The following is a 27,252-nucleotide window of genomic DNA, read 5'->3' as shown; positions in this document are numbered from 1 at the left end:
TGTTACCTCCCTAACTCTGGATTCAATGGGGTTGACTTGACGAAGATCATAATTTCCTAGTCCTGCCGCCTGTGGTGGGAAATTTGGTCTCACTTCGGCCAATCGGCAACTCTGCTCGTCGGGTTTGAATCTGGGCCAATTAGCTTTCCAATGAATGATGAAAGTGCGGCGTTGGGACGTAATAAAGTCGGACGATATGGCCTGACTTAAGAGATACGACGGGTTGCTAGGTGACTTCATACCGGGTAATAAGTTGATTATGTCCGGCGAACTGAAAAACTATCCGCTAATACTGGTAGGGGCGTCCTCATTGACCATGCAAAACGTAGAGCTATAAATCTGCTACTCGTACCTAGGACCGAATGAGACAACTTATTATGAGCATTAAAGTCCAGACCAGACGATTATGACTTTCCAAAAGCGGGCTAATGATGGCCCTATAACAAGGAGTAGTAGAAAACAATAGAAATAAAGTTTTACCGTCAAAAATTTGCTTATTTTTCATTTATTTCAAAATTAATTAAGATTTTACAAAGTTCTTCTTTTTTACAATTTCGAGTCAGTGTGAATGGCGAAAACACCATCTTCTTCCCATGTACGAATGGTAATGGTGGCACGTCCATCAGAACCAACCACAACAGATTTTCCGGTACAGCTGGAGCCAGATTTCAAACCAGAGATAATATCACAATAAGTACCAGCAGGCAAGCAAGTTTGCAGTGATGTATTCAAATCATAGGAGTCACCATTCAAGGCAATGAAAGCCTTATTGCCACGACAGAAAGCAATTTGATTGCTACCATTATCCCACCAGTTTTGAACCTGGGTGTTTCCGGCAATATTACGGAAACCAACCATGTTGTAAATTTGACGCCAACGATGTTCACAAATCCAACCACCACTGCAAGAGTTATCAGCATTAAAGATTGGCGTACGAATATTGGTGCCATCGGTAGTTGGTGGTCCCTGATCGGTATTATCAAAGGCAAACGAAGACATAACACGAGTAATACCGAAGGGATGAGCCAACATGAAAGCGGTGGCCATTTTGTATTGTTTCGAAGTTTTGTAATTGAGAATATCAGCACCACCAGCACCATGACCACGTTGATTGTCGTGATTATCAACGAAAACCAAGGAACGATCTGAGGGCATGAAACCCCATTCAGTGCCCCAGTTAACCAACCAACGCATTTGATCCTTGCCGCGGAACACTTTGCCAATTGAATCGGAATGTCTGAATTCGGTGACTGTACCCAAATCGGTGTATTCATATTTGGAAATAGCCTCACCACCCATATCGATAACTTCTTGGAAAATGAAGGGACGGGAGTTGGCAGCGAAGCCGTGGGCAGTGTTTAAGTTGTTCAAGCGGTTGTAGATGACCTAAAGTAGTAAAGATAAAATTATTTGAAATTAAATTGAAAATATGTCGAAGGGATCCGATTCAATACCCCAATATATGAAAAAATTCCATCATTCACTATCTAATGCTTGGTTTACATTTACGAAATCCACTCGATTTCAACTGTCAATTCCATTGCTTAAACGTCAAATGAAATCCAATGAATTTCGGATGAGTTTTCATTTGACGTATACGCAAAGGAATTGATAGTTGAAATCGAGTGGATTTCGTAAATGTAAACCAAGCATAAGGGTTTGTTTACACGATATATAATTTTATATATGTAGTTTACATTGTGTAAACAAACCCTAATTACAAATGACACTTCTCTCTACTCACCTTCAAATCAGCTGGCCACATATGTTTGGCAGCATCAACACGGAAACCAGCAACACCCAATGAAATCAATTTGTTCATGAATTCAACAATACGATCGCGCACCCATTCGTTGCTCTGATCCAAATCCTTCAAACCGACCAATTCACAGTTACGCACTTGATTGGCATCATTGTAGTTATTGATACTGCAAGTACCATGGAAATCATATGAAGAATATGGTACAGCAGGGAAACTCTTCGAATTGGGGTCAGCTGTTGAACCGGCGGTACCCACAACTGAGGAGTGACTGGCAGCCATATGATTGAAAACAATATCAACATAGATACGGACACCAACATTGTTGCAACGTTTCACCATGTTGGCGAATTGGGCTTCATTACCGGAACGTGTGGTCAAGATGTAGGAAATGGGTTGATAACGTTCCCACCATGGACGATTGGCAACGACAACATTTTCATTGACAGGAGAGACCTAAAACAGAAATGCAAAGAAAACAAATGTGATGAAGTTTCATATTTTTAATAGGAGAGGCGAATACAGAGATTTTAGATGTTTCCAGATCGAGTTCCATAGTAGAGTAAAATCATGAAATTTCTGTAGTGGGGAATTCGATCTAAGAACGCCTAATTTCATGAAATTTTTTAATGAAATTCACACTAGTGTGGACCGGGACTAAGAACGCCTAATTTAATGAAATTATTTCATTGAAATCACTCTTGTAGTCCCAATTTACATTAGGCGAGTTTACTTGCGGCAATTGTCAGTTTGTAGGTGAGAGAGGGTGCTGAGAGGCAAAGGGTTACCATATGCCTCACCTCTCTCTCCTACAAAATGACAATTGCCGCAAGTAAACTCGCCCAATGTATGTCCCAATTTACATTAGGCGAGTTTACTTGCGGCAATTGTCAGTTTGTGGTGAGAGAGGGTGTTGAGAGGCAAAGGGTTACCATATACCTCACCTCTCACTCCATCAAACTGACAATTGCCGCAAGTAAACTCGCCTAATGTAAATTGGGACTAAATTGGGACGTATGGAGTGAGTTCCGTTTCCTTATAGTACGTTTATATATAGACCATGGTACAATTACCAAGGTAGTGGTATCACACCAGCTGTTCGAATCTGAAGTGTCAAATCCCTTTATAAAAAATATTTTTGTTGTAATTTCCCCAACAACAAAAAGAAAGTTTTGACATAACATATTCAAAATTGTACGATACCACTACCTTAGCTCTGTTCCTTTACGTGCCTGAGGTTACCATTTCTTACCATTTTTAACCTGCAAAGTGTTCCTTTACTTTAAAAGCATACAATTTATATGAGACCAGTTCACCACTTTTACCATTTTTTGCCACTGTTACCATTTTTAAAAGTAAAGGAACAGACCACTTGGTAATTGTGCCATGATATAGACTTAAGGCCGGGTACATAAGCTGCCTCGCCTGCTTGCCTTACTTGCTTCTGACATAAGAATAAAAAAAGAAAACGGCAACCTAGTTCGAAATTGGCTCTGCCTTCTTTATACTTTTATTTTTTATGTCAGAAATGAAGCTGGGAAGCAAGGCGAGGCAGTGTAAAGGCCTGCGTACATAAGCTGCTTTGCCTGATTGCCTTGCTTTGCTGCTTCAATAAAAGAACAAAGAAGGCCGACCCAATTTCCAACTGATGGCAACCCAGCTCGAAATTTCGTCTTTATTCTATTACTTTTTTTACGTCAGAAATGAAGCAGGTAAGCAAGGCAATCAGGCAGAGCAGCTTATGTACGCAGGCCTTTAAGGCCTGCGTACATAAGCTGCTCTGCCTGATTGCCTTGCTTTTCTGCTTCATTTTTGACATAATAAAAATAAAAGAATAAAGAAGGCCGAGGAAATTTCGAACTGGGTTGCCCTTTTCTTTTTTATTCTTTTATCAGAAGTAAGCAAGGTAAGCAGGCAAGGCAGCTTATGTACGCAGGCCTTAAAAGCCTGCCTGATTGCCTTGCTTTCCTGCTTCATTTTTGACAAAATAAAAATAAAAGAATAAAGAAGGCCGAGGAAATTTCGAACTGGGTTGCCCTTTTCTTTTTTATTCTTTTATCAGAAGTAAGCAAGGTAAGCAGGCAAGGCAGCTTATGTACGCAGGCTTTAAGCTGCTCTGCCTGATTGCTTTGCTTTCCTGCTTCATTTTTGATATAATAAAAATAAAAGAATAAAGAAGGTCGAGGAAATTTCGAACTGGGTTGCCCTTTTCTTTTTTATTTTTTTTATCAGAAGTAAGCAGGCAAGGCAGCTTATGTACGCAGGCCTTAAGTGCAGTACACTTTGTCAGTTTTGAATGTCGATTTTCGCAATTATCGATAACCGTTCAGCAACCACAAACTATTTTGTCATTCAAAACTGACAATGTGAACCCAGCTTTATGTACCCAGACCTTTAAGGCCTGCGTACATAAGCTGCCTTGCCTGCTTACCTTGCTTACTTCTGATAAAAGAATAAAAAAGAAAAGGGCAACCCAGTTCGAAATTTCTTCGGCCTTCTTTATTCTTTTATTTTTATTATGTCAAAAATGAAGCAGGAAAGCAAGGCAATCAGGCAGAGCAGCTTATGTACGCAGGCCTTTAGTTTTGCTTATACGTCAAATAAAGGCCTGGGTACATAAGCTGCCTCGCCTTCTTGCCTTGCTTGCTTCTGATAAAAGAATAAAAAATAAAAGGGCAACCCAGTTCGAAATTTGCTCGGCCTTCTTTATTCTTTTATTTTTATTGTGTCAGAAATGAAGCAGGAAAGCAAGGCAATCAGGCGAGGCAGCTTATGTACTCAGGCCTTAAGCTACCTAGCCTGTTTGCCTTGCTTTGCTGCTTCATTTCTGACATAATAAAAATAAAAGAAAATTTCGAACTGGGTTACCCTTTTCTTTTTTATTCATTTATCAGAAGCAAGCAAGGCATGCAGGCAACGCAGTTTATGTACCTAGCCTTTAATCTTCATAAATGAGATTATCCCGTCAAAACGCTTTAAAGGCCTCGGTACATATGAAGCCTCGTCTGGCTTTCTTGCGTTGCTTCAGTTCTGACATAAATAAAATAATAGAATAAAGAAGAAAAGGACAACCTAGTTCGAAATTGGCTCGGCCTTCTTTATTCTTTTATTTTTTATTATGACAGAAAAGGGGCGAGACAAGAAAGCCAGGCCGCGAGGCTTCTTAAGGCCGTGACACAATCAGCTCGTTGCTTGCTTTCAAATGTCAAATTATATGGGGGAACGCCGGTGGAATTGCAAAGAGGCTCTGGCATTCCTTTTTAATTTGACATTTGGGAAACAAGCAAAGCAAGCAACGATTGATTCTTTTTCTACCTTTATGTACGCAGGCTTTAATGTACACATGACGTTAAATCAAATTATATGTCAAATAAATGGAAATACAAATTAAATCACATTTACATCAAACATGTTTTAATAAAACGCATCATTTATATTGCCAATTGCATTGGATATATGTGAAATAAATGACGTATTTGTTTTAGGTGCCGCTGTAAATTAGATTAAAGCCAAAACCTAATTTATAGAACGTTAAAGCGCATATTACACTTGCATTAAAAAAGGTCTTTTGGAAATTTACGTAATTTATTTGACAGATATTCTATGGAATTGACAACTTTAATGACGCATGTTTTATAAAACATGTTACATGTAAAAGCCGCTTAACATTGTACAGGATTTAGTAAATTCTGTGGATTTAAATTGCCAATACCATTATTTAAGAGGTTAAACCGGCAAAAAGGTCTAATAACATGTTTACAGTAGAGCGTTTTGCCAGGTTAATCTCCTTTATGAGGATTTATTTGGCGTATATGCAATCAATTTAACAGTTGAGAAACTAAAACTCCTGTAATTGGTAAACGTACTGTAAATCCGAGAACAGAATACACGTTTGGCCGTTATGACACTGTTGGGCGTCCAACAACGGCCTAAACGGTTAAGCCGTTATAACACTGTTTTGGCGTCCAACAACGGCATAAACGTTTAAATCGTTACAACACTGTTGGGCGTTGATGCCGAGAAGTCCAATTATTTGTAATTTCATGCTGCAAAACATATTTTCCCAAACGAAATTTCCTTTATATTCCTTTTCAAACTCACCTGAACACCAGCATAACCCTTGGGTGCCAAGAAATTTTCACACTCAGCTGCAATATCATCCCATTTCCATTCGAACAAATGCACCATGGTACTGCGACCCGATACATAATTTGGATTGAATTGAGCCCAAGCCGAATGGCTAGAAATGGCCAAGAGCAATACGATGCTCAAGTTGATTTTAGTTAAAAACATTTTAACGTTACGAACAAAAATGTCTCACTAAAGCAATGGCCTGCAAATTAACAGCTATTTATACTTTCTTTCGTTCTCTTGTGTTCGTGAAAGTTTCTCTATTTCCTCAATTCCTGAATTTGACCAGTATGATTCCACAACAATTGATTTGTGGCACCTACATATATAAGATTTATCAGCTGCAAAAGTTATGACGACTATACTCCCGCTTGTTACTTTTGTCGGGACAGATATGTATGTACTGTATACACACGCCGTTTCTTATCAGGATAGGCCAGAAGCAGCTTCTGAGGTTCGTTGTGGATGGTACTTTCCTATGATTAGATAAAAAAATTTAATACATATTACGAGTTCGATAGATAGGTAAATGATTTCGTTTGTTGTTGTTATTATTTTTGCCAAAAATACATATATAAACCAAAACTATTATTTATGATGGACGGGATTCTCAGTTTATTTCTTCAACATAATCTATAACGGCGGGGGAAGAATTTATAACCCAAATAAATTGGCACGAGAAGTGATGACTGGTGACTTAGTTTTGTTTTTTTGCGATACGGGTCAAGGGCTGTTGTGAAGGTAAATTACGAATGAAATGTGTGTAAATTAAATGGTGGAGTTGGGTTTCACTGGTAACAATGATAACTTGTGTGTATGTAAAATAAAACCGAAACACATGTTATTACAGCAAACTGAATTAACTATTCATTCAAAGACATAAAGTATTAAAGACCTGACAAAATGCATGCAACAAAAAAATGTTTACGAAACTATGTATAGAAACATTACCCTTAACAGGTTGCAGTTAATTCAAAATCGCAACCAAGGAGGAACATTTCATGTAATGGTATCAGAAACGAAATTTATATATTCAAGGATCTATTCAAGAATAATTCCATGTCAATTGGATCGGTAAATTCGGTTAAATACGTAAAAATGTATAAAAGAAAAAAATGTTATATCACCATATCGTAACATAACATTATGTTAAATTCAACAGCCATTCACTGAAGAATGATGGCAAAAGAAATGTCTTATCTTGTTGTATTTATGTCTTTGATTCATTAAGCTGAATTCATTATTTACATAAATAATTTCCCCACAATTCAACTGTGTATATATTTGCTCTGTTCCAGAACCTGCAAGAAGCTACTATTTTTTACTACGATAAAATTTTTTTCTTTATGTTATCGGAAAAAATGGTAAAAATTAGTAGATTCTTGCAGTACTGGAAAAGATCCATTAATTATATAGCTTATCAAATATTTAAGGGACTTATTTAACATTACTTTGAAATAAGGATACAACTACCCCGTTTGCACTTAACCGGATTTAATAAACCCATTGGCTTTCAAATGTCAAACGCAAACGTCAAATAAATCCTCATAAAGAAGGTTAACACGGCAAAAAGCTCTAATGCAAACGCTGTTATACATACGGTACATAAACAGATTGGTATTGTAGCAAAAATTTGATTCATATCGCCCTTGGACTTTTATTCTTTTATCAGAAATGACGTCCAACTTTACCGAAACGTTGTATGTGTTTTCGGCTTTATACTCTAGCATATCATATGAATACTGAAATTTCTAGGGAACATGTCCCACCAGCGACGGTAGGAGGGAAATTAAATACCTTCCGCCCGTAAGTAAATGTAGGGGGATAAGCAGATGTCGAAAGGAGCAAGAAATCAATAATACGCACGAAGCTTTCATTAGAGACAAAAACATTAGACACAAAAACAAATATAATGTAACAGCTCATTTAGACTAGCCATAAATCCTCGACTGGATTTAATAAATCCAGTACAAATCTCAGTGCATTTAGATATACATTTTGGAGGATTTAAATGGCAGTCGATTTTTGGTCATAGCACAATTACCAAGGTAGATGCATCAGCCCATCTGATCGAATTTGAAACGTCAAAAGAATTTTGTAAATTGAAATTGTCTCAAAAAACATACGTCAAATTATTTATTGTTTAATACTGAAAATGTTAGCGCATAATGCTACTAATGCTAACTAAAGAGCAAATAAAGATTTATTTTATCGCAGTTTGCCCATCTAAAATAAATAAACGAATTATTTTATCGTTTAGACATCATAAATATTAGTCTTGGTTGATTAAAATCAACTTTGTACATCAAAACAAATTTAATTTTTCCGCCATGTTTACAAATTTTTACATTTTAAATTATTTTTAGTGTAGCAATGATGCATCTACCTTGTTTCTTGTGCCAGCTTGCAACTTTTTGTATTTTCTAGCAACATGTTGCAAAAAACAGAGTTGTATACGAGGATTTATGCCAGATTTAAAACAAATCCACTCAATAGGAGGATTTATTTTTGTATGGTAAATCTGGTAGATTATGGCTGGATTTAGCAAATAAAACCTGATAATGTGGTAAATCCAGTTAATGAAGTCATATCTAAATGGGCTATAATTCTCCTTATTGAGGATTTATTTGACGTACATTCAATGTAATTGACAATTTAAATCCAATGGATTTACTAAACGTAAAAATATTATTACTGTATATTTTCAGCTTGTCTACTTTCTTTAAACTACTATCAGACCATCTGATTTTCGTTTGTTTTGTAGCTGTTGAGTGTCGCGTTACAACAACCACATTAAAACTTCAAGAACAAACTTGGCATCACTTACAATTTTTCATGTGCTTGTTGTCTTCACTTTTATTAAAACCCGCTTGGTGTAAATGCAGCTTAAGCAAGCAGAATCAGCTGTTCATCATAAAAAATTACGATTACTGAAGCATGTTTGCTTCTGATAAAAGAATAAAAAGAAAAGGGCAAACCAGTTCGAAATTTGCTCGACCTTCTTTATTCTTTTATTTTTATTATGTCAGAAATGAATCAGGAAAGCAAGGCAATCAGGCGAGGCAGCTTATGTACCCAGGCACCCGCCTTGCACGCAGAAGGTCGTGAGTTCGATTCACCGGCCAGACAACATCAAAATTTTCAACGGTGGCAAAATACCCCTCAGTAATGGCCCCGGCACATACGATCCGTTGTGAGTCGCGACGCGCGTTGGAAACAACAACCACATGAAAAATGTGTAAGTGATGCCAAGTTTGTTATCGATTTTTTCATGTGGTTGTTGTAACGCGACACTCAACGGGCCGTATGTGCCGGGGTCTTAATGTTGGCGACATTTCCTGCGTCTTTCAGCCATGTAAAACTTCTCTATAAAGTGGTGTCGTAAGAAACGCCGTTCGGACTCGGCGATAAACAGTAGGTCCCATATGATTGGGCTAATATGAATCGGGGTGCACTCATTGATATATGAGAAGTCTCCCCTGTCCCGTCTGGGATGTTTGTGGAACAATTATAACAGCTGATTGTTGGCTGTACTCCAGTTTATAAGCCAACATAATGCCGTATTTGGAAGGTCATAACTGACTGGTATCGGGGACTTAATGCTCATCATATGTATCAAACTATCGCACCATAATCACTAGCAGACCGCCCGATTTCATCAACTGTGAATGTCGTATTGTCATCAGTTATGGGAAAGCTAATTGGCCTAGTTGTGGGATTCCATCCTAGGTAATGAGGACGCTCTACCAGAATGAGGGAAGAGTGTCACAGTTACCTAGACATAACCATCGCGTCAACTGGTCTGACAAATGGGTCACCTGGCAACCCCTCGTTTCTCGTGGGTCAGACGATCTTCCTATAATCGTCTCCATCAGCAGGCCGCCTGACTTCATCATCTCTAAACGCTGGACTTTTATCAATTATTGGGAACGCAAATTGGACTAATTTCGCAGAATTCACCAAATTACCGCTTCAGAAAACCTACCAACCTGCCTGATGTTATGGTAGCTGAAGGGATGTTCCGGGAATTTGTGAATCGTAAAAACCGATTTAGCTTTTGTCGCCCGTAGAAAAGACACTTGAGGCTTTACTTATCCCCAGCGCCAGAAATAGCTACTGAGTTGCCGATCATCTGTATTGGTTCCTTAAGCTGCGCAGCACGCCATTTTTACTCATATTAATCGAGGACTCATTCAGAACAAGCCGTGAGATAGTGCTGGTGGCGTCCAACGTATCAAAAGCCTTTTATACTGTCAAGCAATTCACGCTGTTTGATGACATCAGGACTATAAGAGCATTGCATGACGTCTCCCCAAATTTGTCAAACATTGGCTAGCCCACATACATCGTGCCCGGAGTCTGCAAAATATACAGTGGTGTCCCACTACTGAAGCCAGGCAAGGATGGCGGCCAAGGTGAAGCGTACCCACCGATTGCGTTTTTGTCACCAATAGCAAAAACTCTTGATGCTTTACTCCTACCCAGCATAAGAGAAAAGTACCCGGATCATCAGCATTGGTTCCGTAAAGGCCTACGTACATAAACTACCTCGCCTGGTTGCCTTGCTTGCTTCTGATAAAAGAATAAAAAAAGAAAAGGGCAACCCAGTTCGAAATTTGCTCCTCCTCCTTTATTCTTTTATTTTTATAATGTCAGAAATGAAGCAGGAAAGCAAGGCAACCAGGCAAAGCAGCTTATGCACCCAGGCCTTAAGAAGCATAGTACTACAACAGCGCTACACACCATTTCCAATCACTTTAGTCGAGAACGCAACCAGAACAAGTCATGTTATAGGATAGTTTTGCTGGCGCCCAACTTATAGAAAGCCTTTGATACTGTCAAGCACTTCATGCTGTTTGAGTACATCGAGCAGACTACGCTCCGGCTCCAGGTTGGCACACCATCTCTAAACATATTAGACGAGGACTTAACCTGAACATGTCATGCGATAAGGCAGGTTTGGTGGCGCCCGGCTTAAACGCAATTTACACTTGCAACTTAAAACAGGTGTTGTGGGAGTTTACGTCATTTATTTGACAGATATTGTATGGAAATGACAACTTAAATGATGCATGTTTTATAAAACATTTACATTTAACATGTAAAATGCGTTTTATCAAAAGCCTTTGATACTGTCAAGCACTCCATGCTGTTTCAACACATCGGGCAGACTACGTTCGGCAAAGTTCGAAACGTTGGATAAATGTATATGTAGTTCGTGGAATGCAGTTACAAGAAGTCGAAGCTCTGTATAGTGAAACAGGGAGTTCACCAAGGAGGATTGATATCTCCAAAACTGTTCACCCTTCACCTTTCCTGTATTCCACCGCCTCCAGACGGAACTTAGATCGTTACGTATGCTGATGATACCACGATATTGGTGTCGGATACCTTTCTAATGTCATTTGTGAAAAGCTAAACTCCTACTCCGCGAGGAATATAAAAATATGACCCACCATCTGGCTGACGTCCGTATGGTCAGTTGGTTGGTGTTTTTTAAACTTCGTCATTATATTTCAGTTGCACACTCATGCATTGTTCCTCGAAAATGCAGCTAAATGCATCAACAATAAAAATGATACCTATTTGCTTTTTGCCTGCGTTAAAAATGCGTATTTGTGACGTTTTGAAACACGTAGCTTTGCAGTTGTTAAGTACTATGGCGTTAAAAAAATATAATACTTCACACATTTGCAGTCATTTGCCAAGCATCTGACGATACGGAAGTCATCCTCTGTTCACCAAATGGACTGAGGAGATGAGCACAAAGTTCGATGGTAACAAAATTCCGACCACAAATTACCCCAAGATTTTAGGGGTCACATTCGACAGCATGTTCATGTCGTCCGGGCATGCCACAGCTATCTGTGACAAGCTGAGATGTAGGAATAAAGTCCTCGAGACCCAAGATAAAAAACATTGTTGAGCACATATAACGCGATAGGCTGGTCTGTATATGTATATTAGGGTTATGACTTTTTGACATTTTTCCTCAAAAATGATTTCCTGTAGCAGGGATGAATGAACTTTCGCCTATTAATCACTATGCTATCGTTTATTCCATTGAAATATAAAAAAAGTTCACGCACAAATCGATTTTAAAAAAATTATTTTTTGAAAAAATATATGAACTGAAAAAAAATTTTTTTCCAAAAAATTATTTTTTGTTGCACGAATGAATAAATATAAGCCTACTAATAACTATAATAACGTTTATTTCATTCAAATATTATAAAAGTCGCGAAAAAAGTCAATTTGAAAAAATTTTAAATTTTTTGTTTTTTGTCAAAAAATTATATTTTTGAATAAAAGCGTTTACGACATTTTTACGATTCTAGAATTGAAGAAAAATAGTGAGAAATAAATTTTATGTCATTTTAATTATCTCATGTTGCTCTAAAGTTTATTTTCAATTATATATCTGTTTTCAGTGACTTCAAAAAATTGTACATAATTTTGATAAATTCAAATTTTAAAATCATTTTGTGCGTGAGGTTTTTTCACCAAATCACCTTATAATTAAGATTTTATGTAATCTTATGGCAAAACTCATCACGCTATGATACAGGGATATGAGGTTGTAAAAAAGTCATAACCCTAATGTATATGTGTAAGCTATGCGGCGCCAGTATGTGCAACGCGATGGAAAAATATTTAAATCTGTCAGAATGCCGTCCTGAGAACTGCAAAAGGGTACCTGCTCATGTCACCAGTGGAGCATCTGCATATGGAGACGAAGATTCTGCCAGTATGCCCTCGTTACAATACTTGCTCGTATGTTACCGTGAGAGCCAACCTAAACACCATCGGGTATGTTCTGAGACACACTTCACCTCTCACTTTGCGCCTCAATCATTTTGTTCACCCCATTTACGCTTATTAAGAGAGAGAACCCCTAGATCAACAAAGCTATCAAACAGATTTGAATAGCATTCAAACAGATGCAGTCGCAGATACCATAATCAGATATCCTGTAAATGCGACTCTCGGAGTACATCTCCCATCTATCGCAGCTGAGTATCGTCAGCTATCACGACGAATCAAAGTAGTTTTGGCTCATCTACGCTCGGAATGGTGTAGTCGTCTAAATTCCTATAGGGTGAGGATTGATGACTCCGTGTAAAACATCTACACAGCAGGCGGTACAGGCCCCCACAACACAATGAACCTCTTCAACTGACCTGCCAAACTTAAGGCCTGGATACATAAGCTGCCTTGCTTGCTTCTGATAAAAGAATAAAAAAGAAAAGGGCAACCCAGTTCGAAATTTGCTCGGCCTTCTTTATTCTTTTATTTTTATTAACCCCCCGTTTACACATGCAAGTGCCAGTTCGAAAAATACTAATACACTCAAACATATTCACTGCCACACCAACTAACAACCTCACTGCCGACAAAATTTCCTTGTCACCCAATGATTACACATGCAAGTAACTTACAGACAGTTGTGTATACATATTATAGTCGAAACTTCAATTTTTTCGAACTGACACTTGCATGTGTAGACGTTCGGAAAAAAATTGAAGTTACTTTCAAAGCACTTACATTGATTACTGACAAGAAAATTTTGTCGGCAGTGAGGTTGTTAGTTGGTGTGGCAATGAATATGTGTGAGTGTATTTGTGTTTTTCGAACTGCCACTTGCATGTGTAAACGGGGGGTCAGTATTCAATGTAAGTGCTTTGAAAGTAACTTCAAACTTTTTTCCGAACGTTTACACATGCAAGTGTCAGTTCGAAAAAATTTAAGTTTCGACTATAATATGTATACACAACTGTCTACAAGTTACTTGCATGTGTAATCATTGAGTATGTCAGAAATGAAGCAGGAAAGCAAGGCAACCAGGCGAGGCAGCTAATGTACCCAGACCTTTATTCAACCCATCGAAGTAACCACATTCTTAGAACTGGAGTTTGACCCAGAGCCAGACACAGTGTTATTGTTACAACAACGCTTTTTAACAGTTTTTAGAAGCCACTGAACCATAACCTTAAAAACTACCAGCATAAATTTTAACAAAAGCTTCTTTATTTCTCATTCAAAAAATATTCCCCTTACAATTTCGAATTAACATGAATGGCGAAAACACCATCCTCTTCCGAGGTACGAATAGTAATGGTGGCACGACCATCAGAACCAACCACCACAGATTTACCAGTACAACTGGAACCAGATTTGGCACCGGAAATAACATCACAATAAGTACCAGCTGGCAAGCAAGTCTGCAACGAAGTACTCAAATCATACGAATCACCATTCAAGGCAATGAAACCCTTGTTGCCGCGACAGAATGAAATTTGATTCTTGCCATTATCCCACCAATTTTGAATAGCTGCAGTACCGACAATGTTGCGGAATTCAACCATGTTGTAAATTTGACGCCAACGATGTTCACAAACCCAACCACCGCTGCAAGAGTTATCCGAATTAAAGGTGGGGGAACGAATTGTGGTACCATCGGTGGTGGGTGGACCTTGATCTTCATTGGTAAACGAGAAGGAAGACATAACACGGGTAATACCGAAGGGATGGGCCAACATAAAGGCCGAAGCCATTTTATATTGTTTGGCATTTTTATAGGTTAGAATATCAGCACCACCAGCACCATGACCACGTTGATTGTCGTGATTATCAACGAAAACCAAAGAACGATCGGAAGGCATAAAGCCCCAAGCAGTACCCCAGTTATTCAAGTAGCGCAATTGATCCTTGCCGCGGAATACTTTGCCAATCGAATCGGAATGTCTGAATTCAGTTACGGTACCCAAATCGGTATATTCGTATTTGGAAACAGCTTCACCACCCATATCAATAACTTCTTGAACGATGAAAGGACGTGTGTTCGAGGCAAAACCATGGGCAGTGTTCAAGTTGTTCAAGCGGGAGTAGATAACCTGGAAGAAATTGGGAAATTAAATTAGATTCTCATTCGATATGAAAAGTGATAAAAGCGGCGATTGGGGAGAAGATCCTAGGAGACTGATAAGGCTGAGGGAGAATAAATGTTGGGTCTTTGGCATTGGGTTTCGTGTTGCCAAAAAACCGACAATCAAATAAACTGTAATGAAAACACTGGAATATTCTTACATTGACAATGCGAAACGCAACGCTTAGTCTTAACTCTGATTCTACCTCTGCCATCAATGCCGAGATTTTCTTATCCCAACATTCACCCCCTAAAATAGAAAAAGTTGCTTGAACTCACCTTCAAATCAGCTGGCCACATATGTTTGGCAGCATCAACACGGAAACCAGCAACACCCAATGAAATCAATTTGTTCATGAATTCAACAATACGATCGCGTACCCAAGCCTTGCTCTGATCCAAATCCTTCAAACCGACCAATTCACAATTACGCACTTGATTGACATCATTATAGTTATTGATACCGCAAGAGGTGTGGAAATCTGTTGAGGAGTATGGTACAGCGGGGAAACTCTTAGCATTGGGGTCAGCTGTTGAACCGGCGGTACCCTTAACCGTAGAATGAGTGGCAGTCATGTGATTGAAAACAATATCGACATAGATGCGTACACCAACATTGTTACAACGTTTCACCATGCTGCTGAATTGGGCTTCATTACCGGAACGTGTGGTCAAGATGTAGGAAATGGGTTGATAACGTTCCCACCATGGACGATTGGCAACAATTACATTTTCTGTGACGGGAGAAACCTAGAATTCAGGGGAAAAATAAAGCGGAAACTAATCTTAAGCGTCATTTTAATAAAACATGAGACTTGTGCAATGGATTTGACAGTTCAAATCCATGGGATGAATCAAGAACAATGTAAACAAACATATATTATTGCCAGGATATCAATTGCACCACTGAATGATCAAAGCACTAAATAAAGTTGGCAATGCGGGAAACGAAACGTCAGCTGCTATAAAGCCGTAAACACATCCGATGCTTCAGTAAAGTTGGCCGTCATTTCTGACAAAGAATTAAACAAAATCCGATCTATGTTGCCCTTTTATTCTTTTATCAGAAATGAAGCCCAACTTTATTGAAACATTGTTTTCATTTAAATCTACCTCTTTACTTATACCATGGTTGGATGTGTTTACGTCTTAAGGCCTCGACACATAACAAGCATGGCCTTATTGCTGAAGTCATATCTGATAACAGACTAAAGTCCAAGTTCAACCTAATAAATAGATTTCAGAATCACATTTGAATTAGTCCCGGTCCACACTAGCGTAAATTTCATTAAAAAATTTCATGAAATTAGGCGTTCTTAAATCGAATTCCCCACTGCAGTAATTTTATGATTTTACTCTACTATGGAAGTCGATCTAGAGACGCATAATTTCATGCAATTTTTTCAATGAAATCACTCTAGTGTGGATCGGGACTTAGATAGAACTTGTTCTTTAGCCATTTACCAGATATGACTTAAGCAAGAATGCCATGCTTCTTATGTGTCGAGGGCTTCAGGTTACGTTTACACTGAAATGATTCATTAAAGTTGGCAGTTCCATTGAATATCTGCCAAATAGACATTGTATCCTAGGAAATTATTTGCCAAATTTTATATTAAACTCACCTGAACACCAGCATAACCTCTGGGTGCCAAGAAATTTTCACACTCCTTTGCAATATCATCCCATTTCCATTCGAATAAATGCACCATGGTACTGCGACCCGATACATAATTTGGATTAAATTGGCCACTAACCAAATGGTTAGATACGGCCAAGAGCAAAACGATGCTCACGCTGAATTTAGTAGAAAACATTACTTGACGTTTCTGACAAAAATGTCGTACTAAAGTAAAAGCTAAAAATTGAGAGGAATTTATACTTTCGCCTTTCTCCCCGTACGCGATGTGTGTGTAGTGTGAAAATTCTATCAATTATTGATTTTTTTGGCAAAAAAAGATTGCAGCGATTGATTTGTGATCAGATTTAGAAGTTATCACAAAAAGTGGTGTCCATTTTGACGCTATTATTTCAGTCAGCAGAACGGAGACAGATACGTCACGTCTACGTATTCTCTTATCTTAATGTGGTTAACCCTTTTGAAACCCATTGTGGATTTCGTGTTTTGGTTGTTTCATGGAAGGAAGACCTACTTGTCATAGAAGATAAAGCTGTTATTTTGGTATTTGGTCCAAAAACGCTTGATATTATATTTTGATTAGATAAACAAATTATATTTGATTTATTATTTGTTTTTATTGAAAATATTTGATATGTACATCAATTTTCGCTCATTAGGCCATGTTTATATTATAGCCTTTTGCAGGGTTAACCTTCTTTATGAGGATTTATTCGAAATATAAGCAATGGAATTGACATTTGAAACCCAGTAGGTTTGTTAAATCCGGTTATATATAAACGTACTATTAGCTCGAAATATTTTAGTACTATGTCCCGGTCCACACTAGAGTGATTTCAATGAAATAATTTCATGAAATTAGGCGTTCTTAGATCGAGTTCCCCACTAGAGCAATTTCATAAAATTACTTTAGTGTGCAACTCGATCGAAGAAAGCATAATTTCATGAAAATTTTTCAATAAAATCACTCTAGTGTGGACCGGAATTATGCAAAATCGCATAGTAGAATAATAAAGTAATATCCCAGCAGAAAACTTGCATTCATGGATGCAGTTTAATTACTAGTCCAAGCGTCGCCGCACTACATCTTTGTCTATGAATTCATTAATGAATTTCAGAATAAAGCTTGCATCTAGGAAACAGTCAATTTTGCTTCCACAGCACGTCGTCTGATGTAGTGCTTTGTATTGAATATAGAGACATTATTAGGAATGTGTTGTGGAGGTTGTGCAATGTAGAGGCATGAATTTACTGCATGTTTCGATGCAGTACACGCGGAGCTGTGAAAAATGCACTCTGTTCGATTAATATTACAGGCAGGTGATTACAGATTCCAGCAAGCAAGCGAGTTCGTCGATACCTGCAGTAGCTTGCAACGTTGCTATGGTTACAACGTTTTGGGAAAAGGATCGTACAAGAAGCGGAGACAGACAGCTTGCCTACCCAGTTTTGCCCAGTAAAGTCCTTCCTCGCTTGAACTTGACTTTATTGACGCGTACATGGAATGATGTGCCCTGCGTTATATGCCGCCCAACATCAATTCGCTTTTGGAGGACAATAACCATCTCGTGCTAGAGGACTTCAATGCTCATCGTGAGATTTGGCAATGATCACTTGGATCAGACCATTTTCTGATCATTGTCTCCATTAACAGTAGTCTACGTACTTTTCTGAACTATGGAAAAGTTGATTGGCAAGGGTTCAGAAAAATTACCATTCTCTCAGATCCTCGTTTAGTTGAGAGACTTTTCAGGGACATCCTCACAGCTGCAGCTGCTACCCACATACCTGCTGGTCGAATAGCTGAAATCAAGCCAAATTTCCCAGGAGAAGCGACGGTACTAGCAAATAGAACAGCTGTTACTTTCAACGGAGTGACAGTGAAAGATCCAATGAGGTACGCATGTTATTTTAACCGCCAATTTATATAGCACCCTGAGAGTGAAGATAGCGAAGAGAAGTGTGATACGCCGTGTAAGATCACTCCCAGCCGAGGATGTACCACCTCAATTTACTATGAGTGATGTTGCAAACGTTATCCGGAACGCGAAATCATTCAAAGCGTTGGGCGCCACGGAATCTCAATGGTAATGAGCAAAGATTCTATAGGCACTACTCCTGCCATGTTGAGAAGCAGTTTCCCAGTTTCCCAACATCATCATGTATTCCGGAAAAAGCACAACACCACAACAGCATTGCCCACACATATCTGTCGAGGGCTGAACCAGAAAAGACCTATCAAAGGCCTTCGCTAAAGTCAACCATAACAAGCAGTTCGAGAATATAGAGAAGACTTTCTTCTAGGGTTTTTCTTTTCCTGGGAATAAAGGCTTGGTACATAAGCTGCCTCGCCTGCTTACCTTGCTTGCATCTGATAAAAGAATAACAAGTAAAAAAGCATTAAGTTCGGCCGGGCCGAACTTTTCATACCCTCCACCATAAAATATTCATTCCTGTCCCCAACTTTAAGTGAGTACGTTAAAATGTCAGATAATGTACATAAAATGCTTCATTCGGGAGGCCCTTTTTATGGTGCCTATTGACAATTTTTGGTGGGCTAGAAATTGGGAGGTACTGTTATATAGGGGTTATAATAAAACATGGGCCTATGTTGACAGTTTTTGATGGGTGCCTTTAATGTCAAATAACTCCTAATTCGGTTAAAAAATTTAGCTAGAATCCTCAAAATATCGAAAATCGGTACATAACGTGGGAACTTCAAATGTCATTAACAGCTAGTTCGGAGGTATCTGGGCTATACGAAAATATGAACTTAAATGAACAATTTTTGTTGCAGAATTTTTGTTGACTTTTAAATTTCAAATTACAGAAAGTTCGTCCAAAAAATAAAGCTAAGGTACAGAAAATCGGGAGGTTTGTTTTGGGGCTATACAAAAACATGGACCTACGTTCGGTTAAACATTTTAAGCAAAATCCTCAAAGTACCGAAAATAGGGAAGTATCGTTATATTGGGGCTATGTTGAAAATTTTTGATGCAGATGTGTGGTGACCACTACAACCTTCAAATGTCAAATTACAGTTAGTTCGGTTAAAAATTGTAGCTAAAATTGCCAAATTACTGAAAATTGGGAGGTACCGTTACATGGGAGCTATATCCGAACATGGACCTATGTTGACAATTTTTGATGGAGAGGTGTTGTGACCACTAAGAACTTCAAATGTCAAATTACTGCTTGTTCGGTTTAATATTGTAGCTAATATCATCAAATTACTGAAAATCGGGAGGTACCGTTATATGGGGGCTTTCTTGACAATTTTTGGTGGAGAGGTGTGGTGACCACTAAGAATTTAAAATGTCAAATGTTCAAATTACAGATAATTCGGTTAAAACTTGTTGGTAAAATTCTCAAAATACCTGAAATCGGGCGGTAACGTTATATGGGGGCTATTCCAAAACATGGACCTATGTCCACTAGTTATATAAGTTTATTGACATTTAAGAACCCTAAATGTCAATTGATAGCTAAATCGGTCTGAAAATGTAGATAAAAACGTCAAAATGCCGTAAATCGGGGGTACCGTTATATGGGGGCTATACCAAAACTTGGACCTAGGTCCACAACTTTTGTTATATAAGTTTAGTTACACTTAAGAACCCTAAATGTCAAATTATAGCTATATCGGTCTGAAAATGTAGCTAAAAACGTCAAAATACCGTAAATCAGGGGGTACCGTTATATGGGGGCTATACCAAAACGTGGACCTATGTCCACAAGTTTTGTCACATAAGTTTATTGACATTTAAGAACTTCAAATGTCAAATTATAGCTAAATCGGTCTGAAAATGTAGCTAAACCCGTCAAAATACCGTAAATCGGGGGGTACCGTTATATGGGGGCTATACCAATACGTGGACCTATGTCCACAACTTTTGTTATATAAGTTTATTGACTTTTAAGAACTTCAAATGTCAAATTATAGCTAAATCGGTCTGAAAATGTAGCTAAACCCGTCAAAATACCGTAAATCGGGGGGTACCGTTATATGGGGGCTATACCAATAAGTGGACCTATGTCCACAACTTTTGTTATATAAGTTTATTGACTTTTAAGAACTTCAAATGTCAAATTATAGCTAAATCGGTCTGAAAATGTAGCTAAACCCGTCAAAATACCGTAAATCGGGGGGTACCGTTATATGGGGGCTATACCAATACGTGGACCTATGTCCACAACTTTTGTTATATAAGTTTATTGACTTTTAAGAACCCTAAATGTCAAATTATAGCTACATCGGTCTAATAATGTAGCTAAAAACGTCAAAATACCGTATATCGGGGGGTACCGTTATATGGGGGCTATACCAAAACGTGGACCTATGTCCACAACATTTGTTATATAAGTTTATTGATACTTAAGAACCCTAAATTTCAAATTATAGCTAAATCGGTCTAAAAATGTAGCTAAAAACGTCAAAATACCGCAAATCGGGGGGTACCGTTATATGGGGGCTATACCAAAACGTGGACCTATGTCCACAAGTTTTGTTATATATGTTTGTTGACACTTAAGAACCCTAAATGTCAAATTATAGCCAAATCGGTCTGAAAATGTAGCTAAAAACGTCAAAATACCGTAAATCGGGGGGTACCGTTATATGGGGGCTATACCAAAACGTGGATCGATATAGCCCATCATCGAACTTGACCTGCCTGCAAACAAAAGACGCATTTTCCCAAAATTTCAGCGTCCTATCTCTATTTTTGTGGATGCTAGAGTGATTACCACAGACGGACGGACGGACGGACGTGCTCAGATCGACTTAGAATTTTATCCTGATCAAGAATATATATACTTTATAGGGTCGCAAATGAGTATTTCAATGCGTTACAAACGGAAAAACAAACTTAATATACCCTCCATACTATGGTGGAGGGTATAAAAAAGAAAAGTGCACACCAGTCCGAAATTTGCTCGGCCTTCTTTATTCTTTTATTTTTATTATGTCAGAAATGAAGTAGGAAAGCAAGGCAGCCAGGCGAGGCAGCTTATGTACCCAGGCCTTCTATTTTTATTAGGCCATGTTTATATGATAGCCTTTTGCAGGGTTAACCTCTGTCAAATTACAGGTATTTCGGTCAAAAGATGTAGCTACAAATCTCAAAATACCGATCATCGGGCTACCAAATGTGGACCAATGTTGACAGTTTTTGGTGGAGATATTTTATGATCACTGGGAACCTCAAACGTCAAATTATAGCTGGTTCGGTTAAAATTGTAACTAAAACCCTCAAAATACCGAAAATCAGGAGGTACCCTTATATGGGGGTTATACCTAAACATGGACGTATGTTTACAGTTTTTGGTGGAGTAATATTGAACCTTAAATGTCAAAACATGGACCTATATTGACAGTTGTGGGTGGAGTAATATTGTGATCCCTAAGAACCTTAAATGTCAAATTATAGCTAGTTCGATTAAAAATTTTAGCTAAAACACTAAATATACCGAAATTCGGGAGGTACCGTTATACGGGGCTATATCTAAACATGAAATTACAGCTTGTTCGGGTAAAACTTGTAGCTGAAACCCTCAAAATGCCGAAAATCGCCTGATTGCCTTGCTTCTGATAAAAGAATAAAAAAGGCCGCTCCAATTTTTGAACTAGGTTGTCATTTTTTTTATTCTTTATCATAACTAGGCGTTTACACCAGACAATTTGCCTTCAAATACAACTCTGATTTACTAACACATACATACATTTGTCGTTTGTCTCCCAGCTGTCCATCATTTTTTCACAGTCAGTAGGGTTAACAAATTTTTGACAATTTTTGTAAAAATGTGTTAGGACTAATGCCAGACTGTGAAACTGGCAGTGAAAATTTTCACATTTTACAGGGGTTTTTAGATCGAATTACCCTCTACAAGCAATATAATAAAATGACTTAAGTATGGAACTCGATCTAAGAGCGCATAATTTCATGAAATTAATTTCACTGTCTGCAGGGGGTCTAGATAACCCTGAGTTTACAAATGACAGGACTGTTGACTTCATGTATTGATTGTCAAAATCCCAGAACTTGCTTGTGTGACGTAGGCGTCCCGACAACTGCAAAAACAGTTGAAAATCATCGATTTATTTTTGTTTTCCGTTCTCATATTTTGTTTTTGTTCATGTTCTTTTGTTTTTGTTTGTAGTTGGTCGGAGGTTAATACATCTAGTCTCCAACTTCACCCCAGTAAATGAAAGACTCGCTCGATTAAAAGCAAAATTCTTCAACATCTTTATTTGCGCTCATGCTCCCACTGAAGACAAGGACGAACAGATCAAAGATATATTTTACGAGCGCTTAGAAGAAACGTATGACCGTTGCCCTGCCCATGACATTAAAATTATACTAGGCGATTTTAATGCCAAAATTTGAAATGAGAATATCTTTGGTCCAACAGTCGGGAAATTCAGTCTCCACATTGAAACATCTGACAATGCTATGAGGCTGATAGACTTTGCAGCTGCAAGAAACCTCAAAGAAAAAGAAATCACAACAGATAGCCACAGCATATTCCACTCAACTGGCCCAACTGCTTAATCAAAGCACTCCTCGTCCCGATAACATATCAGGATAATGGCAAAACATTGCCCACTCCATGCAAACAGCCGCAAAATCAATACTTGGATACCAGAGACTAGAGTTGGGCAATCTCGTTCCTTTTACGGTTCGATCTTTTCCGTTCCGTTCCGCAAAAGGAACTAGGTCGTTCAGTTAGTTCCATAGTTCCTTTGAGTACCAACCTTTATATGTATACCCACACTCATACTCGTTCACTCTGTTCATATCGTTCGTGCTTCTTCTTCATCAAAACAAAAGAAAAATAAATTTTTTCGGCTTTCTTCATGGTAGTTTACAAATATTTAAAACAAATTTACAATCGTTTTGTTAATTAAAAATACTTCAATTGCTTTTTTTAATTCGGCAAAGATCAGTTTAGAAGAAATGAAAAACGAAATGACACTATGAGATTTCTTATTCACTTATAGAAGACAGGGAGAGGAGAGAGAGACAACTGATGTTAAATGAACTGATGGAACTAACTGAAAGAGAAGAGCAAAAAGAATGGGAAAAAAACGAACGAGGGAGCAAAAGGAACTAGCTGAACCGCATAGTCGGACCTAGTACCGGTCGTTCCTTTTGTGGAGTAGTTCCTTTGAACTAGTTCGTTCCGGAACGACACAACTCTACTCTCTGGTATGACCAGGAGTGTCGTGCGACTACCGAAGAGAAAAATGCGGCATATATGGCTACTTTACAATCAGTAGCAACGCGTAGCGCACGAGAGAGATATCGGGAGAAAAGGAGAGAGGAGAAACGTCTTTTCCGCAGGAAAAAGAGAGAGAGATGGAAAAGCGGGAGTGTGAACAAATCGAGATGTACAGGAGACAGAATGAAGTCCGAAAATTCTACCAAAGAGTGAAACATCAAACTGATGGCTTTGGAACTGGCATATCCTCCTGTAGAGACCAGCAAGGTAATCTGGTAACTGATACAGATAGTGTGCTAAGGATATGGAAAGAGCATTTTTCCAAACTGTTGGTATTCAATTGTAGCGAAGACGACGAAGAAACCACAGATCCAATCCCAGAAGATGGTATTGAATGTATACCACCCGGCCAAGATGAGGTAAAGACAGCAATTAACCGGCTGAAGAATAATAAGGCAGCAGGAGCTGATGGCCTACCAGCCGAGCTGTTTAAAACCGGAGGCGACACGCTGATAAGGTGTATGCATCAGCTAGTTAGCTCCATCTGGCAGGAAGAACGCGTACCCGACGATTGGAACCTGAGCATCCTGTGTCCCGTCCATAAGAAAGGAGATAAGACTTTATGCTCCAACTATAGGGGCATAAGTCTACTCTCTACCGCCTACAAGATAGTGTCAGGGATATTGTGCGAACGTCTAAAGCCCATGGCCTAGCCAAGGCCATATAATAAGAATGAGTTTATTCTCGAATTTTTCATGTGGTTGTTGTAACGCGACACTCAACGCACCGTATGTGCCGAGGCCTTTAAGGGAATTTTTCAGGCCCTTTAAGGCCTCGGCACAATGGCTCCATTGGGTGCCGCGTTACAACAACCACATGAAAAAAGCTTAAGTGATGGCAAGTTTTCTTTTAAAGTTTCCATGTGGTTGTTGTTTTTAACGGACCGATTTATTTGAAATTTATTAAACCAATGGCACAATTACCAAGGTAGTGGTACACACCAGCAGCTGTAATTTTCCCACCAATTCATAGAGATGGGTTGGTTAGTTGGTATGCTCTCCAGGGAAAAAATGTAAACGTGAGATTTATTAACGTCATAACATTATCTAACAAATTGTAAAATATTGATTAGTAATTTATTTGCAATAATTATCATTTATTTACATTCATTTGTTGGAATTTTGTTTATTAAGAAGTATGTAGAACAAATTATTTTTTTAATTCAACAAAATACATTATTTTTATTCCTTTGATAATAATAGTAACTAGAATTGTTTTTGTTTACCTTTTTTCTTGTTATCTTATCGCTAAGTGGCTTGAAGTGGGTATTCAAGTAATTTATTATTGGTATTAAATAATTCAAGTAAATATTTAAATTGAATAAAATAACCTCCTGATATGGAGTAGGTTCAATAATAGTATACGTACATACACCTATGTTTAAAACAGGTGGGTGAATGATGAATATGTGGTTACTGTATTTAAGTTTTTATAAAAAATGTGCATTGTTTCTCAGTTATTAATAAAATGCAAGATATTAAACACGGCCCCTTAAATATACGCATGACAATTCTCCCTTTTGCAACATTTATCATTAACATAGTACGGGAACAGAGCTTATGGTATATCATGTAAGAGTATGTTTACATAGCTGTTGTCGATAAATTAACACATTTATTTATTCCGACCGTCACGACAACACAATGACGTTTCAATTAAATTATTCGCCAGACATATTTGTTCAAACAATTATCTACAAAATCGCTCTTATCTTATTGTAAACAAAACAATGTGCAAGTTTTACACAAAGATAAACAAGGTTAATAAACTCTTGTCATTAGGGGGTGCATGTGTCTGTCATATGTACATATGTATGTAAGTTCAGGGGCCTAATTACGTGATTCGATTCGATCGAGTATTTGCTCGTGAAAAAGATTTCGACACGATAAAAAAGCGGCATGACGAGATTCGATCGAAATCATTGATCGAATGTTTCGAGAGTAACCGGTAGTCGAACTATGAAAACCTATGTATACTATAGGGAATATTATGAAGGTAGATGTAAAAAAGGTGTTTTTTTGAAAGCAAGAACCAAAAAAACAAAATTATGAATGAAAAATGTAAATATTTGTGGAATTTTTTGAACAATACATTGAATAATAATTTCGGTATGAAGTTGTGCAAAGAAAATAAGAAAATTATTAATTCTTGCAAAATCTTTTTGACATTGTTGTAACGGATTGCTAATACATCTACCTTAATAATCCTCTCTCAAAATAAATGAGAGAGAGTTTGGTGGGTGTTTTGCATTAGCCTCTCTGAGAGAATATTTCCTTTGGTAAACAACGGGGGATGAAATGTTTAAAATGTACTTCACTTATAAAATAAAGGCTATTAATATTAAATATTTTTTTCTGTTTTGCAGAAATGCTTATTTTTCAACTTATTTTTTAACGACTGCAAAACTAGTTTTTGTTTAATGATTGCTTGCATTTTGATTCTAAATTTATCACAATTTCTAAAAACGACTGTAAAGGACTTTTCCCAATTTCTCTTGTTATATTGTCTAAAAAATGCTGCCAATTATTTACTAACATCGTTTTTCTTCTATAAAACGACAACAAACAACAATTTTTACATTTTAAACAAAAAGACAATAAGAAATCTTTAATTTTATTTGTTTACGATAGGCAATTTGGCCTCGATAAATTACTCGCAAATTTATGCTCAATTACTCGATAATTTTACTCGATAACGAATGTTGTCATCCCAACTTTGAGTACTCAGGTCGAAACAACTCGATATCGAATCACATAATTAGGCCCCAGATATTTTTCCCATGGATATTTATTCAAGACACAAAATATGTATGAATTAACCCCCTGTTTTTGTAACTATTTTTTGTTCGTTCGTCTATATTCGTAATAATTTCGGCATCCATAGCCCAGCCCCTAGATGACATACAGACCTAATTCTTCGTTGACACGTTCTATACAAAGTTAAGAATTCCTCATTCAAAAATCAGCGTTTCACATTTGCGCTAAGGCGAGTAAATCGATCTACAAAATTTGACAATTCGTGTGAGAACAATTAAATTTGTTACAAAAACTGGGGGTAAAAGTAATACACAATGCAATTCGTTATTTATCTACCCATTCCATACTTACCTTATTTTTAATAGTATATATAAAACGAAATATTAAGCAAACAAATTTACACAAAGGAGTTCAATATCGGGAAAAGTTGTGGTGTAACGACTTAATTTCACATTATTATATTTTCTATTAAACGAGGTTAAAATCTTTTATTCAAATTGATGATTGAATGTTAAACTAAACAATAATTTTACATTGTAGGAGGAAAATACTCTATTTTATTTGCACAGTTTGGATAATAACTAATTTACTTCTATACTAAGTTTTTTCCTAGATTTTTACTTAATTAATATATGACCGAATCACTTTGCTTATTTGTTGTTATTTTTTCATTTGTGTACTTTTATTCTAGTAATGACGTTGTAGAACAAATAACTCGAGTCCACAGTACGTATACCAAAAGAAAAACCGAACGCAATTC

At 37.6% G+C, this 27,252-nt stretch overlaps 2 protein-coding genes across 3 annotated transcripts; both read right to left on the bottom strand.

The window, feature by feature from the left end:
• Positions 1 to 497: 497 nt before the first annotated feature.
• Positions 498 to 27,252, bottom strand: LOC141387164 (alpha-amylase A-like). Of its 2 annotated transcripts, none has more exons than XM_073956408.1 (4): positions 27,114 to 27,252; positions 5,861 to 6,366; positions 1,745 to 2,215; positions 498 to 1,386 (listed from the first exon to the last, which is right to left on the bottom strand). In XM_073956408.1, the coding sequence occupies exons 2-4, from the start codon at positions 6,050 to 6,052 to the stop codon at positions 547 to 549; spliced, it is 1,503 nt and encodes a 500-aa protein (XP_073812509.1). In that variant the 5' UTR covers positions 6,053 to 6,366; positions 27,114 to 27,252; the 3' UTR covers positions 498 to 546. The 2 variants fall into 2 exon arrangements, with proteins under 2 accessions (XP_073812509.1, XP_073812510.1); XM_073956409.1 differs by lacking the exon at positions 27,114 to 27,252 and adding an exon at positions 6,552 to 6,708.
• On the bottom strand, positions 13,897 to 27,227 carry LOC141387165 (alpha-amylase A-like). The gene is made up of 4 exons (XM_073956410.1): positions 27,114 to 27,227; positions 16,442 to 16,674; positions 15,096 to 15,566; positions 13,897 to 14,784 (listed from the first exon to the last, which is right to left on the bottom strand). The coding sequence occupies exons 2-4, from the start codon at positions 16,631 to 16,633 to the stop codon at positions 13,945 to 13,947; spliced, it is 1,503 nt and encodes a 500-aa protein (XP_073812511.1). The 5' UTR covers positions 16,634 to 16,674; positions 27,114 to 27,227; the 3' UTR covers positions 13,897 to 13,944.

This window comes from Musca autumnalis, unplaced genomic scaffold (assembly GCF_047663935.1).
Source record: "Musca autumnalis isolate F117 unplaced genomic scaffold, ASM4766393v1 scaffold_5, whole genome shotgun sequence".
NCBI lineage: Eukaryota > Metazoa > Arthropoda > Insecta > Diptera > Muscidae > Musca > Musca autumnalis.
The sequence above is the reverse complement of the archived record's forward strand: the minus strand, read 5'-3'. Positions and strand labels throughout refer to the sequence as shown.